This window comes from Nyctereutes procyonoides, unplaced genomic scaffold (assembly GCF_905146905.1).
Source record: "Nyctereutes procyonoides isolate TBG_1078 unplaced genomic scaffold, NYPRO_anot_genome, whole genome shotgun sequence".
NCBI lineage: Eukaryota > Metazoa > Chordata > Mammalia > Carnivora > Canidae > Nyctereutes > Nyctereutes procyonoides.
The window spans coordinates 39,781,693-39,806,036 of record NW_026575120.1 but is presented as its reverse complement, the minus strand read 5'-3'; the positions used below and the strand labels follow the sequence as shown (position 1 = coordinate 39,806,036).

Here is a 24,344-nt window from a genome sequence, read left to right as displayed (position 1 = left end):
TCACTGTGATTCCTTTGATCGTATTGACGGAATTTATCTTCAGGGTGTCAGCTCCCCTCCCTGCCTCTTCACCATTCTGAAAGATGTAGGTGTTCTCAGGAAGCAACGCGCGTGCGCATCACTCTCACACACCTCTGGGTTCAAATCCCAGCTCTACCAAAGACCAGCTGGCGGACTGGAAGCCAGTGGTTCTCAGCTGGTGAGGACTTTACCCTCCCGGGGACTTCTGGCAATGTCTGGAGACAGGTGTGGCTGTCGCAGCTGGGGGCTGCTACCTGGTAGAGGCTGGGGATGCTGCTAAATGTCCCACGATGGATGGGACAGTCGCGCAACAAGGAATTCTCGGACCAAAAATGGCAAGAGTGCAGCTGCTGGGAAATCCTGCTTCAAGAAAATAATGTGACTTTCTAAACCGTGGTCCCTTCCTCCTCTGTACAATGAGGGTAACAGTGGTCTGGGGCGGCCGTGGGTGGACTGCAGGGAGGACCGCTTCCAGCACATGTCGTAATGACTGGCACAAAGCCAGCATTGAGAAAAGGTCATTTTTTCTCTTTATTTATGTACCAGGTATTGTACTGGGTACTTCCTCAGATGTTATTAGCTTAATACTAAATGAGTAGTTCATTGACTCCACAAATGTTTTTTGAGGACTTTCTATATGCTAGGCACTGATCTGGCAGGTACGAATTGATTAGTTAAAAACAACAGCAACAACAACAAAAACCCCCCCAAACAACCAAAAAACAACAAAAAACTCCTGCTGGAATCCAGGCCGTGGGGGGTGAGGGTGGGGGGGGTGGTTCAAGGAATGTGCCCAAGGTTCAAGGCTAATGAGAGGCAAGCCCAAGATTCAAATCAACCCAGCTGCTGCGTCCCCCTCAAATCCTATGTTGAAACCCCCCCCCATGTGATGACATTAGGAGGCGGGGGCCTTGCGAGGTGACCGGGTGGCGAGTGGGGAGCCCCCATGAATGAATGACACCGGTCGTTCTCGCCCTTGCAAGAAGAGACAGGAGAGAGCTTGCTTCCTCTCCCTCTGCCGCGTGAGGACACACGGAGAAGACGGCGCCCAGAAAGCAGGCAGCGGGGCCTGACCAGACGCCTGACCTGCCGGCGCCTGGACTCCGTGGCCTGCGGAACCACAGAGAAAAGTCTGTGGCTGAAGCCTCCCGGTCTGTGGCACTCGGTTAGGGCAGCCTGAGCTAAGACGTGCGCTCGCCTGCCTCCAGGGCCTGCCCTCTTTGTGCCCACTGTCACCAGGCACCTGGTTTCTGATGCACCTGGTTGCAAGGTGCATGAGAAGTGCAGGTGGCACCTCCCCACCAATTTTATCGGCGTCGTCACTCCACCGTCTCACTTGTCCCATGGCCTTTTGTTGCTCTCTCCTGCTGCTCCTTCTTCTTAATTCAGCAAATGTTCTTGGGCCCTTGCTCCTTGTTAGGAGTCACCACCTGGGTCTGCGTGGAAACCCGGGTTGGTGCAGGCGAGGGTGGGTCTCTGGGGGACGTCAGTGCCCTGGGACTGGTGACAGCACCCCGCCTTCCTCTCCGGTGGTGACACCACCAGGCCATCTCCACCTCGGGATCAGCGGCTTCCTTACAGGCGTGTATAGGTTCTTTACACAACTCACCACCATACGCGCAGGTCATGTATGGGCACAGCAAAATTTTCCTTTCCTTTGGTGAATGGAAAACTCTGTGGGTTTTCCCAACACCTGAGGTCCTGTTACACGTTTCACTTGGCACAGATTTATCGCCTGGTAAATTCTTTTTTTTTTTAAATTAAAAAAAAATTTATTGGAGTTCAATTTGCCAACATATAGCATAACACTCAGAGCCCATCCCGCCAAGTGGCCCCCTCATTGCCCATCACCCAGTCACCCCCACCCCCCGCCACTTCCCCTTCCACTACCCCTAGTTCATTTCTCGTCTGGTAAATTCTTAGCTATAGAGGATGCTGCCTTTATGGCGGTATTTGCTCATGGCCTTGACGGTCCAGGCTACACTGTATATTGTAATTCTGCTCGGGTGTGAATTGAATCACGATTCCCGAAATACTGAGGAACCAGAGAGCGTTGTTAGTTACAGTGAGGGCACTTAGCAACCCCTCAGCATTTCTGTCAAAACGTGTCTCCGTGACTCTCGTAGAGCAGTCAAGTCCACTGCTGGGGTGTGTTCACGGTGCATGTGACGCTAGGAATACCACAGCGGCGTGTCTTCCAGAATATCATGCTGTCGCAGTGTAGAGTCTGTTCTGGTGGGACAGTTATGGCCCCAAAAGGAGCACTTAGGATTTCCAATTATTCGTGACTGAGTTGTAGGAATGCGTGTGGCGAGACGTGGGCGCTCACCAATGTCTCAGGACGTAGGATGCCTTCTGAATGCCAGGCTCTCCTCCGCCTCACAGCCACTTCTCGCTGCTGGTTAATGGGGTCCCTTGACCTCCAGCTGCACCCCTTCTGGGCAAGTTCATTTGATCTGCGTTAGGTGGTGCACTCTTGTCAAGGCAGACCTGCTGTCAGAACCCCACTTCACCCCGTACCAGGTAAGTCACTGTGGGGACTGGCTCTCTCAGCTTGTTTCCTCAACGGCAAGATGAGGATGATAATCATGGGTCTTGCCTCATTGGATGGTTGCGACATTTCGTTGTCACAGTTCCACGTGGGAAATGATTAGCACAATGCCTAAAGCAGAGTGGGTGGGCGTGGGTTTCCACCCTCCTTCCTTTGCCACCTGTCCACTGAGCTGGTGCCCCCCTTCTAGTCTTTTCCTGAGGATGTGGCCTTTTCTCTTCCTTCCTTCCTCCTTCTTTTTATTTTATTTTTTTTTAAGATTTTACTTATTTATTCATGAGAGACACACAGAGAGAGGCAGAGACACAGGCAGAGGGAGACGCAGGGAGCCCGAGGCGGGACTCGATCCCGGGATCCTGGGATCACGACCTGAGCCAAAGGCAGACACTCAACTGCTGAGCCACCCAGATGCCCCATTGTGGCCTTTTCCCCCTGGGGCCTCATGTGTCGCTCTGCTTGTCTGCTGCCTTGCCTGGCGTGTTCTGGTTCTAAGTTCAGGAATACGTATCCCTCAACTGCTCAACCTCTCTACCTCTGCCGCCAACATCTGCCTATTTTCACTCACTTCTCGGTAATGAAGGGCAGAGATGACGGCCCGGTAGTCAGGAGCACAGACCAAGGGATGCCTGCTGGGGTTCACGTTTTGGCTCCACCAATTACTCTCTGTGCCTCAGTTTCCTCACCTGTGAAATGGAGCTAGTCTTGTACGCTCTTGCCTGATCTTGATGATCTCATAGAATTGCCATGAAGGTTAATTTAATAAGCTCGTGTATCTAAGGTAGGACGGAGCTGGGCTTGCAGTAAGTTCTATATTAGCGTACATTATTGTTATTTTTATTATAGGTTAGGTCTCCTATTCTCCTAATTATCTGCCCCCCGCCCCGAGTGCTTTTTACAATCAACGACATCCTGGTCACCACTACCTGCCGGACCCAGACTCACCTCCTCCTTGGCCCGCACGCTACCCACCATCTTCCTGTTTCCATCCTTGGCTCACAATATAAATTCTCATAGTAAACAAACAAGCCAAAAAACCCAAAACACCGTTCTTTCATTGGCTCTACATTAACCACTTAAAAAGATGTAACCAATCACCTGGGGATTTTAATCTCGACAGTGCTGACCCACAGTAAGCAAAGGGCAAGAGTGACTCTCAGATTCACAATCACATACGGGTGGGGGGGGCGGGGGGGAGCCGGTGGCCTTTCTGCCACAATTTTCCAATCCTTGTCGGCCTTCTAATTTGCAAATAATATCAGCCAGCTTTCTCAGAGTGAGAGCAAGACAGAACCACGATGACGTGCGTAGACGAAGTTAAATACTGTCGGTAGGTGGGGGGCCTTATTGAACAAACGAGCAGATTTTACATAAAGAACTGGGGGGCAGACACTTGGCTTTACTTCTGTCTTAGTTTATATCACGCCCCGGATGATGCTGGTCCCGGCGCCTTCACTCGTGCAGAAGCCACAACCACCCATCACAGCGTTTCAAAGGCCAACTAGTGGCTTCAGAACCTGTCCCCTGAGCAATTTACCCCAAAGATGCTCTGATGACAGTTCTCTTCTGCATCCCCGAGGAGAGCAACCCGCCTTCTCTTGTACCCACAAGATACCGGTGACTGAGCCCAACGGCAGAAGTCCACCTGGTAACTTAAAAATCCAAGTTCACGTCACCTCGCATTCAGTCCTGTACCAAACACGCTCTTACCATCATACGATTAGGCCCGAAGCACGGAATTCTTACCTATAACTTTTCCTAGAAAGAGCGACTTGGGAGAATTGAAGAGTGTGTCCGAGGAACTTGGCAGATGGTAACTCACCGAAGGGTAATGATCGAGCTGCAGGGAGAGAAACGGGAGAGACTTTAGGAGACGGTTGCTAACCTGCACTTGGGATCGGATCTCGCCGGCAGGGTCAGCCACTCCGGGAGCCCCGGTGTGTCCCCACATCTTCCTTCCTCAGTGCTGACAACGGAAGCCAGCCCGGGAAAGCGGGACGCCCATCTATTCTTTCTCTGGGGTTACCTGAAGTCAGTTTGAGCTTGGAAGTGAAGACCCTTTATGAATTGTTCTTCAGCTTATGCACATTTTCTGTGGGTGATTTATGCCCATTTTCTGCTGGATTAGGATCCTTGCTCATTTTTTTTTTGGTTTGTTTTTTAAAGATTTTATTTATTCATTCATTGAGAGAGAGAGAGAGAGAGAGAGAGAGAGAGAGAGAGAGAGAGGCAGAGACCCGGGCAGAGGGAGAAGCAGGCTCCACGCTGGGAGCCCGACGCGGCACTCGATCCCAGGACCCCGGGGTCACACCCTGGGCTGCAGGCGGCGCTAAACCGCTGAGCCCCCACCCCCCCCCCGGGCTGCCCCCTTGCTCATTTTAATAAAGTAAAATCTGCTTCATCCAATCTTCAGTACTGACCCCTGAGATAGAGAATTGCTGCGTCTGTCACAATGGGTTTTCTTTAAGGTCCGCTTAGTGTCCTGTTTTAGTCACCGTCCCACACCATCAGCTTGCACACCAACAATGATCGTCAGTACGTATACTCAAATATGAATAGATCTATGAAAATACATATCCAGATGCTGAACTTCAAGTTGGATAAATATGTATTTATTTTGTTTTAACTTATCAAATGAGGAGGATGCCCCCACAGCGCAGGGACAACAGAGCCTGGAGGGGACAAAGACACCCGTGCTCCAGCTGGGCTTGTTCTTTCCGAGTGGAGGTGAGTTGGCAGTAGAGGGAGGGAGAAACGAAGCAGGTGGAAACGCCTTACAGATACGGGCTGTCGGAGCAAAGCGCCTTTCTGATCACATTTCTCATGAACAAAGTGCAAAGGCTGGTGTCCCCGAATCAGCGCCTCTCTTGTCCCCTGTGTCCCGACATGGCTTTTCCTGCCTTCGCTGTCTTTTTATAACTGATACAGTCCTAGGGGTGTTTCTCCCACCGCGGGGAGCATCTAGAGTCTTCTGTGCCTCTGCGTATCCGCCTGTGAAAAATCGCTTTTGTAGCCTTTTGCTTTTCTGAGGCGAGCCTCTTACCTGCTCAGGTGAGCGGAAACACTGTGTCACTGCCCAGCACAGGCGTTTGGGTGGGGATTGCCTGCTGGAGGCAGCAGCACACACTCCAGTCTCGGGCCCCACTCCTGGGTCCTTGTTAGTAACCGCCGAGGTGGGCAAAGCTGCAGGGAAGCGGGGCTGCAGTGGGCAGGAGAGGGGAGCTGGGAAGTGGGCCAGTCTCACTGGCCTCGCGGGGAGCTGGGGAGGATCATTAATCATTGGTGACCACCTACACCTGACTCCTGAAACCACTTACTAGAAACCCACAGATTCTTGAAAGCCACGGTTCAGAGTCAAGGACTCCTCGCATCTCGGGGATTTGGGGAGTTCTGTTAAATTCTGGTGGGTGGGTGCTGGTGCAGCACCGTCACAGAGATCCGAAGAGCGCCGTGAGAGCAAACATTGGCCTGCTCGACTAGCATTCTCGAAAGTTTTCTATGATTTTAAGTGCATCACCAACAAAACACCTCTTGGGGCCAGAGAAGCTTAGATATTTATTTATTTATTTTTATTTATTTATTTATTTATTTATTTATTTATTTATTTTATTTATTATCATTCATTTATTTACTTATTTATTTTCTTTTAACTTTTTTTGCATATTTTTTTTTAAATTGGAGTTCAATTTGCCAGCATAGAGCATAACACCCAGTGCTCATCCCATCAACTGCCCCCCTCAGTGCCCATCACCCAGTCAACCCCACCTCCCACCCACCTCCCTTCCACCACCCTAGTTCGTTTCCCAGAGTTAGGAGTCTCCCATGTTCTGTCTCCCTTTCTGATATTTCCCACACATTTTCTCTCCTTTCCCCTTTATTCCCTTTCACTATTTTTTATATTCCCCAAATGAATGAGGCCATATAATGTTTTAAATCTCACAGAAAGTTCCTCCTCTGGCTGCTGTTAGCTGGCTGCTTCCGCGCCATCTGGTGGCTTATATGGGTCAGTGCTGCTGTCCCTCCGTTTCTTTGGTCCAAAAGTTTTTTGGGGTCAAAAAAGGTAACCGTGGAAGGCCTTCATCACAGGTTACCCTGCCTGCTTCACAGCGATGATCTTCCCCTAAATACTTCTTACACCTACATCTGTCTTGCTAAAGAGCTTAAAAGTGAACACAAACAGATGTTCATTATAGAGAAAATAATAGTACAGATTTGCAGGGAAAAACTCCCCCCCAGTGATAATTATTTTTTTTATCAAGTCAGTTTCTTAAAGTATAATGTATATTCCTTTGATTTTTTTTTACGACAATCGAATGGAACCCAACTATATATTATTTTCCATTTACTTTTCATTCCTTAAAGGGGTGTTATTAAATCTGTCATTCAATAAACGTACCGCTAAATCATCATTTGTCATGAATGACTGTGTTCCGTTTTATGAATATATTGTACGTAATCTTACAAACTACCAAACTTCAAATTCCAATGCTTAGGGCAGCCCGGGTGGCTCGGCGGTTTAGCGCCGCCTGCAGCCCAGGGTATGATCCTGGAGACCCGGGATCGAGTCCCACGTCGGGCTCCCTGCATGGAGCCTGCTTCTCCCTCTGCCTCTCTCTCTCTCTCTCTGTGTCTCATGAATAAATAAATAAAATCTTTAAAAAAAGAAAAAACAAATTCCAATGCTTAGACTTTTAGATTTTTTTGTGCGTGTGTCTTCTGAGCCAGGACAGTGCCAAGCCCATAGTAGGTCCTCAGTAAAAATGTGTGGACATATGTTGGTATAGAACAGTGCACCCAGAGTGGAATCGGTCCTCAGGTGTGGCCTGACCCACCCAGGGGGATTACCTTCCTTTCCTTGAACTGTTTTTATGGATCCCGACCGGACAGACTTGGCTTTTTGGCATCCATTTGATATTATTCGCACTGAGCTCACAGTAAAATAGAATTCCTACTTTGTCTCCATGGGTTACTTTCTGCTGTTCCCAGTCCTATATACACGCGGTTGAGAACCCGAACTAAAAGCTGAACTTGACATTAGGTCTGTTTTCCTTTGTTCTGGAGCAAAGGGTTTTGAATCTTGATTCTATCATTTAGAATATCAGTGACCCTGCCTGGTTTTGGTTTATCAGTAAGTGTCATGAACACTCCTGAGTCTCAATTCTTGAGGGAAGGGAGGTCTATTCGAGACACAGGCCCGGAGTGTGATCCCTCCGTTACCGTGCAGGCTGGTGACAAGCCCTCCAGATGTGAAATAAGAGGCCCGTGCACTTCCCCCGTGGCCTTCTGTCCCCCCTGCACACCCACATGAACACCTCCAGCGACCATGCACCTGCTCCCCACCTGCACTCCGGAGGTGGCCTCTTGCTCGGCCAGCAACCAGCCCGGCTCCAGGCTGGCCAAACCTCTGCTATCTGGAGGGCGGAACCACCACACCTCTCCAACAACATACGAAGCCCTCCACGTTTGTCCTTCCGGGGGTATCCTCCCTCAGCTCGGGGGTGCCTCTGCGAAATTCTATTGGAGTTTCCCCCATCATAGAGTTTGCCTTTATTGTAGTTAATTCCTAGATCAAACACCCCATGTTTAACCTACTATGCGGTTTCTATCTCCTGATTGGACCCAGACAGCTCTTGTAGGAAAGGAGAAAGCAGGTATTGAGCAGCTGCTGCATGCAAGGCTTGCTAGGCTTTTCACACCTCATTTACTGGGTATCGGATAGGTGTTCCCTTCTCCGGTGATACAAAAAGTGTCCAAAGTCAGAAAGAGAGTGAGTGATGGAAGTGACATTCTCACCCGGCCTCATCCGGCTACGGAGACGGACTGGTAAGCTGCAAGCCCACCGGCCTCCAGAGCTGGCCCAGCCCTCTCGATTAGGGAAGTCAGACGCTGGGCAGCATTTTATTTATTTATTTATTTATTTATTTATTTATTTATTTGGCAGCATTTTAAATAGCTGCGTTTGAAGGAGAAAATGCAATCAGGCAAGGCAAGAAAAGCGCAACCTGCAAAAGCCTAAGGACACTTGTTCCCTGGCCCCGGCCCGCCCCCCCAGTCCTATCATTTCACTCGCCTTGCCAGGGCGCCTCCTCTTTTCAATTTTTTTTTAATTTTTTATTTATGATAGTCACAGAGAGAGAGAGAGAGAGAGGCAGAGACACAGGCAGAGGGAGAAGCAGGCTCCATGCAGGGAGCCCGATGTGGGATTCGATCCCGGGTCTCCAGGATTGCGCCCTGCGCCAAACTGCTGCACCACCCAGGGATCCCCGCCTCCTCTTTTCAAATGAGCCCTGGTGCATTTGCCACAGTGAAGTGTCATGATTTCAAGGTAATTTCTTTGGGGTCCAAGTGAGCCATTTTGCTGCACATGTAGCTGGTGTCATTTCACCGGCAGTTAAGAGGCAGTAAGAGGTTGTGTAACAGAGGCCCGTTCAAATTAAAGACTGCGACTCCGTGTGCCCCAGGACAACCTTAAGGGACAACTAATTGGTTCAACATCTATCAGGATACTGACTGGGGCTGGGGCTCTGGGGCTGAGTCCTACAGGCTGAGTTGAGAGCTTTAATGTTGGTTCAGGCATTATTTTACAATTGTGGTTCATTTCCATTTTAAAGTCACAGTTGGCCTCGGCAGAGCTTGAAGGATTTCATCAGCTTTGCTGATGTTTGGGAAGGTGAGACGGAGCAGCAGGGAAGGATCAGAGAAGAAAGACCACAGTGTGGGTTTGGTCCCTCCGCTGGCCCCATCCCAGGTGAAGGCACAAAATGCTGCCCTGAGGGCACGTCCTGGGATGTCTGGCCTCTTCATCCTTAGTCTGAGGTAACACGTGGAATTAGCTCAGACACACTGAGTATTTTTTTTTTTTTTAGATTTTATTTATTTATTCATGAGAGATGCACAGAGAGAGAGGCAGAGACACAGGCAGAGGGAGAAGCAGGCTCCCTGTGGGGAGCCTGATGTGGGACTTGATCCGGGACCGGGGTCATGAGCCAAAGGCAGATGCTCAACCACTGAACCACCCAGGCATCCCAGGGGCTACCATCCTGGTGGCTGTTTTTATTCCGAGTTGGAACTGAAGACTGGCCATGAGGAAGGGCCCTTCCAAACAGGCATCGGGATGGGGACAAGGATCAGCTCATCTCATCCCTGATCCCTCTCCGCCTCCCCACCTGAAACTCCTGTGGGAAAGCGTTCCAAGAGCAGGGACCGCTTCATAACCCTTCCTGTCCATCTTAACCTCCTTCTGCTGGGGACCCCGGAAGGGTCCTGATCTCCACCAAGGAGGGGAAAGAGCAGGACTCAAGCGCAGCACCAAGGCTTCATTGGCTTGAATGTTTGCTGCCTCCTCCTGACTCCAAGTCACTTTGTGCTCATTAACGGAGGGGACACTGAATAAACGTGGATGACAGCGGGAGACAAAAAAAGTAGAGTTTTTGTGGGTCTGCCACCAGCTACAGGGCTGCAGCCTGTCCTCTGGTTCGATGGTGGTCCCGTGGGGCCAAGGGCCAAGGCCCACCCACCCTCCCTCCCAGGGAGCTAGCACCTGCCTGCTGTGGCTCAGGCCTGAGAGCCCCGGGGCTGCGGGCTGCCAGGCGGGAGGAACGCACCCCACCTTTGGACGTGTGGCTGTTGCTCTCCTGCAGCATTATCTGGTAAACCTCTTGGCCCTTTTATGACCCATAGGAAGTGGGCCTGAGTCATCTTAGGTGCTCAACATTTATTAAATGAGTCATCACCGGCTGAGCACACTGACAGGTCTGTGTGTGTGTGTGTGTGTGTGTGTGTGTGTGTGTGTGTCTGTGTTCAAGGCACGGGAACCCAGCTCATACTTCCATGAGACCTCGGTTCTTTGAGGAAAGTGCTATGGATGACCCAGGGATGGGAGCCCCACAGAACTTCCTGGCCATCAGGTTTGGGTGAGTAGGCCTGGCCACATCCTTGAAGACTGTGTGGAAACAGACAGGCTGAGGACTCATCTGTGACTCTGAATCTTTACACTTTGGGCCACTCCCCGCTGCTCCCAGAGCCTCTGGGACTGGACATTGGGCCATTGCTCAGTGTAGCCCATTCCGGGGACCACATGGTTGAGAACCACAAGCGTGTCACTGTGGGGGCCAGCGTGCCACCCTCTCCCCAGCCCATGCTGTCAGCCTGTGTGACCATCCCTCCAATTCCAAGAGCAACCAGGGATGCAGATGGCAGGTGGCCCTCTGGGATGCTGATCCAGTCAGAGGCCACACTGCCTTCTACTTAGTTTGATTTTACCCTAAATGGCACACAAGCCCCATTTACAGAGATACTTAAAGAAAAGAAACACTCTCCTCTGTAACAGAACATGAGGAACAGGCAAGCTTTTAGGGCTGGGTTAGTGATGACCATCTGCAATGGAGGTGCCTGGGTGTGTGACGTGACCCCCATGAACGGGGAGTTAACCGAATAACTCGGTTGCCTGCATTTACACAAGCCAGGGAGCCTTTGCCTCTTCTGGACAGGATCGGGGGAGAAGGTGGCATGTTCCTAGAGCGAGCAGAGCGAAGAGCAGAGCGTTCTCTCCTCCCAGTTGCTTTCTGCTCTGACCCTACTTGCCCTCTGTCAATCCTTTGGGCCTACCATGTCATCTTACCCACGCTCCATTCAGGGCTTTGTATGAGCCACACTCAGCAAGCTCTTCTGCTGTCCTTTCAACAAATACAATGAATGATTTCTTATTCTGGGAATTAGTACCTGACCACTCACTTTTCACTAGCTCGCCGCCTCAGCACAGGGCCCTGATGAGTTAGGCTCAACCACCATCTCCTTGGCTCTGGGATCCTTCTGCTCCAGGAGGACTTTGCCTCCACAGCTAGGAAAGACCCAGTCCACTGGCCCCAAGCCACTGGCCCCAAGCCTTTCTAGAATGGAAAACACCCTGCAAATGGGAGCTAGAGGCTCTCTCCAGACATGAGCCCTTGGCCGTGGGACACAAAGAGGAGAATACTCATTTTCTCTCATTACTTCTCCACTGCCTCCAACACCTGGTTTGCTGTGGTCTTGTTTCTCTTCTTTGGAGTTTGGGAAGGTGGGAGTCTTGCTCTCCTGTGAGGGTCTCTAGGGGACTCCTCCAGCGTTCCAGGGTGAGAGAGGGGGGATGGTCTGCAGGAGTGAGACCAGGGCTGGGAGTCGGGTCCTGGCTCCACTCAACCGCTGCTTGACACTCAACACAGTACAAAGACTCCTTAGACTTCAGTTGCCTCATTCATGAAACAAGGGGGTTGGACCAGAAAATTAAGATTCCTTTGAAACCATCTCACTACTCTGGGCCTAAAAAGTAGTGTCTTCCCAGAAACACAGGGGCTTCGAGCAGAACCTTCTGCTAAAACTGGGCTCCCAGGCATCACTGTGAGGCATCCTTTAGCCCATTATTCATGGCAGCTGATCCTGGTGAGGGCAGAGGGCTGGGAAGAGGGCCACCCGCCCTATAAAGCTGGGGCAGGGCTTGCTCACATTCAATTCCTAGACACACACGTCACAACCAGGGCTGTCCCTCGGCATGTGCATGTAGGGTTCTCAGCAAATCTGGCTCCTAACATTCAGCCTGAAGGAAATGCTTATATAAAGGCCAGGTCAAGGATCTTTTTTAAGCAGCAAGGCACCCCGAGACAGCTAGTTTATCTCTGCCACCTCCCATCCTCATCTTGGTGTGGAGGGTCCCGAGGAGAGTTAGTGATTTTGCCCAAGTTCAAGACTGGAAGTGACATCAGCCTTGAACCAGTATTAATAAACTCACAAGGAAGGTTCTTTTCCAGAAACACTTAAGGCTTAAGTAAGAGAGGATTTAAGACAGATCTTTCCTTGCTGTATGCATGTGTGAGTTATTTCTCAGAGACGTCAGGAGGTTTCACTGATGGCTTGAAGAGCAATTTTAAAATGAAGGGCATTATAAGTCCTTTCTGCTGTTGTCCTTATGCCACTGTTACTATGGTAATGTAATTAGTACAGTAGATCTGCCTCGTAAGGTCCAGCACAGCAGGAATTTTGTGGTATTGATGCAATTAAAAGAATTAGTGAATCCGTTAGGTGATTTATGTTTTACATCAAAAAATTCCTCAACGTTGTAAAAAGGAAAAAAAAAGTAGCTTTCAAATGTTGATCTGCTTCCCCTAGCCTAACACTCCACCTACTGGAAAAACACTGAATACTACTTCAAGATAAATTGTTAAAAAAAAAAAAAAAAAAAAGGAAAATCGACTTTGCATCAATAGATCTGTATAGTTTTTATAAGTTTCAATGAATGAGAGGAGTAATTCTCCTTTCACAGCTGATATGGCATTTCTTAACAGCATTAACTTTGAAAAAGGTTTATTTATCTATTTATTAGAGAGAGAGAGAGAGAGAGAGAGAGAGAGAGAACATGCACAGCAGTGGGGAAAGGCAGAAGCAGAGGGAGAACTAGACTCCTTTCACGAGCAGGAGCTGGATGCCAGGACCCCAGGATCATGACATGAGCTGAAGGCAGATGCTTAACCTACTGAGCCACCCAGATGCCCCAACAGCATTAATTTTAAAGACTTTTTAGCAGAAAATACTCAAACACTATGCTGTTTTCTCAAAGAATCTGGTCAGAAAATACCTAGGACTTTCAGGTTTTGCACGTGAGAATTCAAAAGGTAAAGGTAAGGCTTAAAAACCCGTATCTGAATTAATGTCCAGTAATTACGCCTCCAAGTTTGAGTTCCCTCTTAGAGATCTAGTATGAACACGGCTCATGATTTTTTTTTATTTTTTTTTTATGGCTCGTGATTTTTATACACTTCCATATTTAAAGTCACTTAGGAACCATTCAAATGAATCATGACACATAGTAGGTGGTTTAGATAATAATTTATATCATTAGCATCAAGGAAATCATTTCATGCAGCATATTTTCCTGAAGTGCTCAAGGCAAAACACATTATGGGAGACTATAAAATGACTTTCCAGGAGTAAGGAAAAGCAAATAAATGGGTGGTAAAAGGGGGAAGGAAACAAATAAGGGGAGAAAAAAAACAAAATTAGGAACAGTTTTGAAAATAGGTATTAATATGTTGCTGCAAGTATATAATGTAATGGCAAAAATTTTTTATTAATTAAGTGAAAAGAATAATGAAACAAGAATGAGAACGATTATGAGAAATGATGTAGATGTGACCAATATGATTAGCCCCATAATCTTGATCTGTCAAGCACGTGTTTTCAGGGGTTGTTTAAATTTGGTTCCTGGTGAATTTTGGGCAAATTGTTTGTGGGGGAGAGTGTTAATGAGGCCATCAATAGGAATGATGTAAGTAGGAAACATTTGTCTAGTGAATTTATGAACAGGGAAATTGTTGTAGTCTGGTGTGGCTGATGTTATCCGTGTCACGTTGTTTATTTGCTGAGGTTAGACTGGTCGGTGTGGAAGTGGGTGGCCTCTTTGACTGTCAAGTTCTCAACATGGTGCCCTCACCATGGTCTGGTCTAGACACAAGGACTTTAATTGAAGATGAGCACCTCATGGAAGGATGCAATTGATCAGATCTTCAGAAGTGAGCACGCTGGCTGCAGCAGCCAGAGGCATCTACCATTGCGCACTCGTAAGAAGTTTACCCCTGTCTGGCAGTACACCTGGCCTGTAGGCATCCAGGGCACAGGTGAATGATTATCACAGGGTGACCTGACATGGTGGGAAGACAGAGACCCTGGCATGAGACTCAAGTTGTCCCCTGACCATATCTCCTTCTAGCAGTCTTTCAGGAAATGACTGGACTACTAATACCTAATCTTATGCAAGGACTTTCATGAGATTTTATTGCCCAGCCACTGTGTGAACTGGGCTGAGAGCTAAGCTGAAGATGTGCATAAAGAGATGTGCCCAGCTGGGTTCAAGGTGCTCCTACTCTTGTTTTGGAAATAAGACTGATAAAACAGTTAGGAATAATAGTATAAAGCAATATATGAAAAATGAATATAATGTATTTCTCTAAATTTTAAAATGTAAAATAACCACCATCATGGTTAAATACAGAACCTTGCAGAGTGGAGACATTTAAAAGGAGGAATGCACACATCTCTAGGGGTCCTGAGGTGACCAGCCTTATCGGTTCTTGGGGTGCATTTGGGAGAGAAATGTAAATGACAACGGAAAGTAGTAAAGGATGCTAGATTGTCCAGGGATTTGAATACCAAGGGTCTTGATTTGAGCCAAGCATGGCTGGGGTTATTTATTTTTATTCTGATGTTACATCTCCCCTTATTGTTGTTATTTGTAACCACAATTTCTCTATTGGGAGGGAAAATTCAAGGTTTTATGTCTGCTGATCACCTGACTGGTCTGGGTCCAGGAGTTTGGACCCTGTTTTGGGAAGTTTGGACCCTGTCCTGGGAACAGTCTGTATTTCTCTCTCTTTCCTTTTTCTTTCTTTCTTTCTTTCTTTCTTTCTTTCTTTCTTTCTTTCTTTCTTTCTTCTTTCTTTCTTTCTTTCTTTCTTTCTTTTTTTCTTCTTTCTTCTTTCTTTCTTAGATTTTATTAATTTTAGAAAGAGGCCATGGGCAGGGAGAGCATCAGAGGGAGAGGGAGAGAAAGAGGGAAAGGCAGATAATCTCCAGCAGACTGTGCTGAGTGCAGAACCCAATGCAGGGCTCGATCCCATGACCCTGAGATCATGACCTGAGCTGAAACCAAGTCAGATGCTTAACCAACTGAGCCACCCAGGCTCCCCAAGAGTCTACTTCTTTTTGCTCATAATGGTGGGGAGACCTGGAGACAGGTTAAGGAAGGAGGTGGAGAGCCAGGGGTGGGAAGGAATCAGAGAGAAAAGAGCCCAGCACTGCGTGGAGTGAAAATTGTGAGAAAGCTATACAGAGGGATGATGAGTAAAGGGCCTGCTGAGGACACTGATACATCATGTGTGGCCCTCAGCAGTTTGTTGCTCAAGACTTCATTCAAGATGAATTCTCCCAGGAGCCACCGCTCTTCCTCTTCCCCCAAGTGGCCTGAGATGATCTCTGAAAATGGTTCGCTACTTGCTGGACCCAGGAAACCCTACAAAATCATGCAAATCGAGAGGTTGAGATCTTCATGTTCACTTTAAGAACACACGTGAAGCTCTCCAGGCCATCAAGGGTATGCATATCCAAAAAGCCACCAAGTATCTGAAAGATGTCATTTTGCAGAAGCAGTGTGTGCCATTCCATCGCTACAATGGTGGAGTTGGTAGGAGTGCGCAGGCCAAACAGGGGGGCTGGACACAGGGTCGGTGGTCCAAGAAGAGTGCTGAATTTTTACTGCACATGCTTAAAAATGCAGAGAGTAATGCTGAACTTAAGGGTTTTGATGTAGATTCTCTGGTCATTGAGCACATCCAGGTGAACAAAGCCCCCAAGATGCGACATAGAACTTATAGGGCTCATGGCCGGATTAACCGTACATGAGCTCTCCCTGCCACATCGAGATGATTCTTACTGAAAAAGAGCAGATCGTTCCTTAACCAGAAGAGGAGGTTGCACAGAAGAGAAAGATATCCCAGAAGAAACTGAAAAAACAAAAACTTATGGTCCGGGAGTAAATTCTGCATAGAATAAATGCAAATAAAAAAGAGACTTCATTCAATACTCTCTGTCCTTTCCCCCCTGACCTGGAGATGTCTAATACGGGCTGCTGTTCAGTGAATGCCTTGAGGGGCTGTATGTGTTTGCACGCGACAGACGCTGTGGGCTGCATTTTGGTGGGTGTGTTGTGGCTCAGAGAGAGCATCCACAGAAGAAAGAGCCCAGAGACAGAGAAGACCCCTGGAAATCCTGGAGGGACACTGGAGTTCCATCAGGGAGGGAGGGTTGGTGGGAACTGTGAATCAAGGTGATCTGATCGAGGGCTGGAGATGGAGTTTGACCTGGTGGCCAACAAACGTATCAATCACTCCTACATAACAAAACCAGAAAAATCCTCTGGACACGGAAGCCCAGGATGCAATTCCCTGTCTGTAGTACTCGTGTAGTCACATCAATATGCCAGGAGAGTGATGTGTCTTGAGGACAAGGAACTTTGGGACTCTCTCAAATCTCACCCTCGTGTCCCTCACTTTGGATGGTCCTGATTCTCATCCTTTGTAACAAAACCGTAATCGTAAGTATAGCGCTCTCCTGAGTTCCATGAGTCACCCTGCCAAACTGTTGAAATTAGTGAATTTGTAGCCAGCTGGTGAGAAATGAGGGTGGCCAGTGCTGAAGGAGGCTCAGCAGCTCTGAGGGGTGAAAGCAGTCAGGATATGGATGTTTTGGAGGAAGAACCACTCTGACTTTCTGACAGATTGTTATGAGCAAGAGAGCGCTATTCCAGCGAAATTCCCAGGTTTTCGGCCTGAGCAGCTGGAAGGATGAAGTAGCCATTAAGTGACACTCCAAAGGCTACAGATGACGTGGCCTGTGGGCGGAGGAAGGGGCTAGGGGATGATATTTGGAAATATTGAGTTTGTATGATGTTTATTAGACATCCAGTAGTGTGTTAGATGCCCAGCAGTCAGCGTGGCCTGTGAGTCTGGAATTCTGGGACAGGTTTGGGTTGGGATAATAATTTGGGATGAAATCACCAAGGGAGTGAATAAAAATAGGATGGAGGAAAGGCTGAGCCCAGAAGTACACCAACTGAGGGAGTGTAGGAAGCAGAGGAGCAAGCAGAGGAGACTGAGTGGAAGGGCCAGCAAGGCGGGAGGAAATATGAATAGGGCAGTGTCCCAACTGCAGGGATCCCTTGTGTCAGATATTGCCCTGAAGCAGAGCTATGTGGGAACTGAAAATTAGATTTAGTAGTGGGGAGGTCACCAATGATCTCGATGCAGTGGTTTTCGGAAGTGGGCAAAAGCATGACTGAGAATCGGTAAAGGAGAAAATGAAGAAGAAAATATTCATGGTACATGCATCTGGCCATGGACTGTAAAAAAACTCTTATCACTCAGTAATCAAAAGGCAAGTGTTTCAATAAAAAAGGGGGGCTAGATATTTGAACAGGCACTTCACGAAAGATTTGCCAATGGTCAATAAGCACGTGAGAGCTCAACGTCGCTAGTCAGAAAGGAAATGGTAATGAAAACCAAGATGAGGTAACACTGTACATCCACTTTAGGGGCTGTAATGAAAAAGGCCAGGTTTTCAAGTGCTGGTGGGTATGTGGGGCAGCTGGAGTTCTCTGGCTTTGGTGGAGGTAACAGAAAACAGAAAATAAGTTAAGCATATGCTAACCGCATAGCCCATCAATTCTACCCCTAGATATTTACTCAGGAGAAATGAAGAAAGTATATCCTATGTGTGTGTGTGTGTGTGTGTGTGTGTGTGTGTATGCAATAACAGGTTTGTTCCAAATATACCTAAACTGGAAATGACTCACCATTTTTCATCAAAAAGTGGATGCATAAGCACACGGTGGTATATTCATAAATGTAATACTTCCCGGCAACGAAAATGCAACCACAGATACAAGAAGAAGAATGGATCTCAGAACCATTATGTGGAGTGAAAGGAGCCAGACATAAAAGATTATATAGTCTATGATTCCATTTGTATAAAATTATGAAACAGGTAAAATTGAAGGTGGGGGTTCAGAGTTATTATTTATTTATTTATTTATTTATTTATTTGAGAGAGAGCGAGAGTGAGAGAGAGCCAGTGGGGGAAGGGGCAGAGGGAGAGACTCTCAGGCAGACTCTCTGCTGAGTGCAGAGCCCATTGGAGGGCTGGATCTTATGACCCATGAGATCATGACCAGGGCCTAAACCAAGAGTCAGGCGCTCAACTGACGGAGCCACCCAGGTGCCACTGAATATATGGTTTTATAGACATGGGAATAGAAATTTGATGAGTAGTTCCTGGGGGCAGTTGTTGGAGGGGATTGCCAAGAAGAGATTGAGGGAAACTTCTGGGGTGTTGGAGATGTCCTCTATCTTGACTGTGGTGTTGGTTACATGGGTGTACACATCTATCAAAATGTGATCTCCTCAATCGGCCGGTGTGCGCATTGCATTGTGTGGAATTGACAGTTCAGTAAAAGTGACTGGAACAAAGAGAGAGAGAGAGAGAGAGAGAGAGAGAGAGAGAGAGAGAGAGAGAATGGGAGAAGCTGACCTGAAGCAGTGAGCATAGACAGCTATCTCTAAAGTTTTTTTTGCCAAGAAATACAAAGAAATGGGGAGAGTGGGGTCAAGAGAGAACTTTGTTTTAAGGGAGAGAAATGCTGATGGGAACGAGCCAGTGGAGAAGGAAGACAGAAGGATCCGAACAATGCCCCTGAGGAGGCAAGGTGGCTTTAGTGGAAACATGGGGGTACCGGCTTTCAACAGAACGCTCAGGCAAAATTAATTTTCCTCTGCATTCTTTTCTGAACATGCTACAATAAATACTCTTAGTCTTATAATCAGGAGAACAGAATAAATGGTTTTCAAGTCAAGAGCAACGGAATGCTTCCCATATCCGGTGATGTCAGGCGGGGACTGGTGGTGATTCCAGGTTGGGTCACAGGTTGGGCTCAGTATCCCATGAGGACCCTTTTGATTCTAAAACCATCCTGAGCAAACCTTAGTGCTCAAGTTTGCAATTTACGTTGTAGTATCTCAGGAAGAACCTGAAGAGAATTGGGACAATTGTTTTTGTTCTCGGGTCTAGGGAAGGGGGTATGGAAGAGGAGGATCACACTCAGACATGGGGAACCTGGATCACCAGGAAGTTTGGGTCTACCCCAAGTCCACGGCGTCCGTCGCGAGCATTCAATTTAATACACATTACCATGCGCAAGATGCCATGCTCAGTGCTGTTAGAAAGAGAATATCTTGATTCCCTTCAAGGCTAAGACTCCCTTTCAGTAGAGCTAATTCTGTGTTGGTTACTTTTAAAGAAATGAAATGGTGTTTTCTATCATTGTCATTCTCCTGACCCGGGGAGCTAATGGTTTTCCTAAGTAAATGGCATTCATCCAGCCATGGGTCTTTGCCAGGTGATGTTTTAAAACACGGAGTGAAAATTTAAATGCTATATGTTTAATCAGACTAAAGTGAAGGGTTTTACGGTTCTAAACCTACATAATGAAATAGCGCTTTCTTCTTTATTGGCTGGTCGTCTAGGTTTATAGGTTTGCTCAAATTGTGGCTACGGGATGATTCTCAAATGTGGGGTGTTTAAGGAAAGCAACCTCAGGTGATTTTACTTTATTGATCTCTTTAATGCACTGGCTTTGGTATTTAAATGAATTTGAGTTTGTTTCTTTAAATGGTCTTTCAATAAAACTTAAGTTGACCTGGTTCCTTTTGCAATCACGAAACTGTGATGGCAGAAAGAGACTAATAATAAAAATGAACTCATTTTATGTGGTTGAAAAGGTTACATTTCTATTGATTTTAACTGTAATATAGTTAAAGTCCTTGATATTAAAAAAAAAAAACCCTCAGCAAACACATCCTTTTCAACAGAGGCTCTGTCGATATTACTTTGCCAGTAGGTTTTGGCGGCAGTAACAATATTCAGGAGGGAGTCTAAAAATTGGCATTATCAGAGGCCTGATAACCACATCCTTCAAACTCTGTTCCAGGTGAAAGAGCGGAAAGGTGCCTCCAGAAAATCATTATATGCAGAGCGACTTCGGAAGGTGGGGGAAGTGACATGGGTCTGGAAGCTCCGTCTGATGGCCGGTCTGCTGGCTCATGGGAAGCAGAAAAGCTCAGATTTCTGGAAACACTAATGTCCTTTAATGCTGCGTTTGGAGCCTGTTCCAAGAAGTAGAAAGTGGGGAGAGGTGGGGGTGGTGAGGAAAGGGACAGAAGAAAGACGACGGGAAGCTTTGTGTGACACGTGAGAAGAGTATTCACGCTTGCGTGCACACGTGTGCCTGTATGTGTGAGTGTGCGTGCACGGGTGTGAGAAAGTCGTCACAAAATGGACTGAGGGAACTCTCAGCCTTCTTCCCTTTCCTCACCATCACCATCGTCAATGTGGCATCTCACATTTCTTGAAGGTCAGCTCTAGGTCAGATCCCACCTGCACGAACTATACGTATTATTTCAACGAATCTGCCAACAGCCTGTGGGCCTATCGCCTTGGGTGCCCCATATTACAGCTGAGGAAACCGAGCTAGTGGGATTCAGTTATGACACCTAAGAGGACGCAGGTCCTAGGAGGCAAAGCCCAGAGGTCTGTGGGGTGGAAAGTCCAAGCTTCTCCATTGTGCCGGCCTGGACCCTGGGCCATCGCAAAGCTAGGCTGCCCCGATGCCCGCAGCAAGTGCAGAGAATACTGGTCACCCCAGTGTCGCCTCTGCCTTCTGTCCTCCCCTCTCCCCATTTTTACTACATCGCCTTTTATGGGTCTTCTGATGTCTCTGACCCCAGCATCCTTGGCAGCCGTCTCTGGGAGCAGGACAGGTTTTCAGATCTGGTCCAGAGCCTGGAGGCCACAAGAACCCGTCTCCTATTCCACTGCTGCCCCTGCTCTGCGTTTGTGGTGTTCAGCTGCAGGGGTTAAATCCACAAGCTCAAGTGGAAGCTGAAAATCCAGATCCTGATGTTATTTTCATGGGGCATGAGGAGTCAGGCTGGTAGGTGGGCTCATTCCTACTGTCTGACTTCTGACTCTGACCCTGGGTGATGGTACCCGGAGGGATGCTTTGCAGGGTGGTAGCCATTTGCTGGACAGATGAAGAGAATATTTATTATCTTCCGCTTCCTGTGTTTTAAGATTTATTTATTTTTGAGGCGAGGAGGGGTAGAGGGAGAGAGAATCAGACTCCCCGCTGAGTGCAGAGCCCCGCATGGAGCTCGATCCCACGACCCTGAGATCATGACCTGAACTGAAATCAAGAGTCAGACGCCCAACCGACTGAGCCACCCAGGCGCCCCTTCCACGTCCTTTCTGATGCTCTTCCTTCGCTTTTGAACTACAGGCCTGGACCCTCCCTTCTGCCCGCTAAGTTTTTGTGTGTGCCGTCCTCTCCAACATGTGGGACATAGTTCCTCATGTCAGACACTTTGGGTGGGACTGGTTCATTCTCTTAGTTCCCTACGTGGTGGCTGAGGGGAGAACGTGCATCAAATATGCCTCCGATTTACTTCGATGTGGATGGAACTGGAGGGGATTATGTGGAGTGAAATAAGTCAACCAGAGAAGGACAATCATCATATGACTTCACTCCGATGTGGGATATAAGAAATAGTGAAACGGACTGTCAAGGAGAGGAGGGAAACTGAGTGGGGAAAAATTAGAGAGGAAGACAAACCATGAGAGACCCCTAACCGTGGGAAACAAACACAGGGTTGCAGAAGAGGAGCGGGGTGGGGAGGTGGGGTGACTGGGTGACGGGCACTGAAGAGGGCATCTGATGGGATGAGCACTGGGTGCTCTACTGTATGTTGGCAAATTGAATTCAAATAAAACCAAAAAAAAAAAAAAAAAACCAACCCCAAAACAAAAACCAAATATGCCTCAGAAAGTAGAAAGAATCCACCGAGCGTAGGGTGTGCGTTCATAACCTTTCCTCATTATGAACTTGACTCATCCATATAGTCAGTCGCTCAGCAAACACTTCCTGGGGGTCCCGGGTGTCCAGGGGGCAGGGGGCAGAGCTGTGAGGTGTGCGAGTATAAACACGATCCCTGGGTTGTACGTACACTTTGCACATGACGACGATGAGCTCCCGTTGGTGTCCGCAACACCATGTCCCACTGTCGTCCCTACAAATGCCCCCCTCCCACCTGCACAACCCAGGACCTTGGATTAGGCGCCTGTTTGTAGAAAACGGCCTCCAAGGGACTTGCACACCGATTTTGGCTACTGACCACGAGAGGGCATCCTAACACAGGCTCAGGACCCGCTCCAGGCCCCACCGGCCACCAATGCCGGTGGCCTCTTCCCTCTTTGGAGCAGAGAGAGGGGCCGCGTGGAACCCCTCAGAACCCCAGACCGCATGTTGAGGTGCATTTATCTTTCAGAGAAGAGATACATTTAGGTGAGATGAAAACCTGCTTTCACCTGCTCTGCCTATGGTCCTAAAAAGTAGCTTCGAGAATCCCAATCCTGGAGAGGGATTTCAGCGGCCTGCAGATGGACCTGCTAATTTGAGGCCTTACAGACTGGACCTTGCTTTTCGTGCCAGACAAAACAGAAATCCAGGAACTTTCTTTCTTGAGATGATTTATGTATTTCACGTGCTTGCGGGCGGCGTGGGGTGGGGGGTGGAAATGAACCCTCCAGCCTTGGGGTTTACAAGCGCTGCTGTGTTCTGGAGGAGGAAAGAGAGGATGGACATCTCAAAGCCTACACCCCATGGCAGGCTGCATCGCACCTGCTTTCCCACCGAGAGCTGTAAGACATGTAAAGCGAGGTGAACACATTTTTCGGGAGCGCAGGGATGGAGACCCTGTCTGGCCCTGGAGCGCACACTTCGTTTGCAGAGGAGATTGCTCTCGAGAAGAAATGAAAAAGTTGGAAGTGTTGGCATATTCATGGTGAGTCTTTTTCTGTGTCAGACCAGATGAGTCGGAAGGGTTTCAGGAATAGCTCAGATACCTTTGCGAGTCCTCTCTGAGCTACTCACTCTCCCCACCCCCGGGGATGATGAATTCTCCCCTTTTCCATGCCTCCTCAGCACCAGCGCGACATGTCAAGGGCCCTTGGTTGGTGTCTGCGCCATCGCTGGCCTCTCTTGCTGGATGCTGCTCACCGGAAACACTAGGACTTGCTCCGTGGGGGGATCTGCAAACCATGGGACAGGAGCCTTGATCCCAAGGGACCTGCTGATAATGCCCCGACAGCTGCTTTCTTGCTTGTTTTGCTTTTCACAAAGAAGAGGAGCTGGCAAGCAAGGAGGGCGAAGAGCGTTTATTGGGCGACAGGCCATGCTTGATGTCTGCGTGCGTATTTTCATTTAACACACACACACACACACACACACACACACACACACACACCCAAACCCCATTAAACGAGGCGGCCTTATTCCCATTTTACAAATAAGGAAACAGAGTTCGGTAACTTGCCAGGGAACACGGAGCTATTAAGTGGAGGAGCTTGTCAATAAGGACTCCTTTATTATTTATGTTTTTTTTTTAAATTATTTATGTTTTGGTAACAACCTCTGAATCTGGGGATCCCAGTCCGTGGTGGGGGTAGGGGGCGGTGTTCTCTGCTTAGGCCCTCACCCTTCCCGAAGGGAAAGCTCACGTTCTGCGCCACGGCCTTGGGAGCAGCCCAAACTGCTACTACCCTCTGCTGCTTTACCACCTGCACAAGCATCTCCGCTTGTTGAGAAGGCGGTAGAGCAGCGTCCTCCTATCTGTGAGCAGAGCTCTTCTCTCCTCCTGGGACACAAGCTTCTTGTTCCTTTATGGGTCATCCCCGCCCTACCTGCCTCATGGGTCATCCCCGCCCTACCTGCCTCATCCTCGCCGACCTGAATGTCCTTCATCTGGTAGGTGGACACCACATACGTGAACGAAGTTGGGCTGAGTCTACTATACTTCCTATCAGCACACAGCCTCACAGAATGGGGTTGATGAACACCTGACTTCCTCCATGTCAGGCCTGAGGACTGTTTGCTCTGTGGAACTCTCCTGTCGTAGGGTGGACGTGTGTCAGAGGTTGATGCCAACTAGATGTCATTGTGTGAAGCTCTTGGCGATCCTCATGTGGTGTTGAATATACAAAAATTGCGTTCTTGGTGGAACAGCCCAGGACCATCTTGGCAACACTTGGTCTTCTTCCGCACAGTCTTCATCACACATCTCCACTGTATACCAGGGAACTGTGTCCT

The 24,344-nt window shown here is 48.3% G+C and overlaps 1 protein-coding gene across 1 annotated transcript in view; it reads right to left on the bottom strand.

Moving 5' to 3' along the window:
• Nucleotides 1-24,344, bottom strand: part of CNTNAP2 (contactin associated protein 2) — a 1,382,004-nt gene that overhangs the window by 119,125 nt on the left and 1,238,535 nt on the right. The window contains exon 21 of the mRNA XM_055334793.1: nucleotides 4,316-4,409. Coding sequence (XP_055190768.1) covers nucleotides 4,316-4,409 — 94 coding nt within the window. The remainder of the gene's footprint in view (nucleotides 1-4,315; nucleotides 4,410-24,344) is intronic.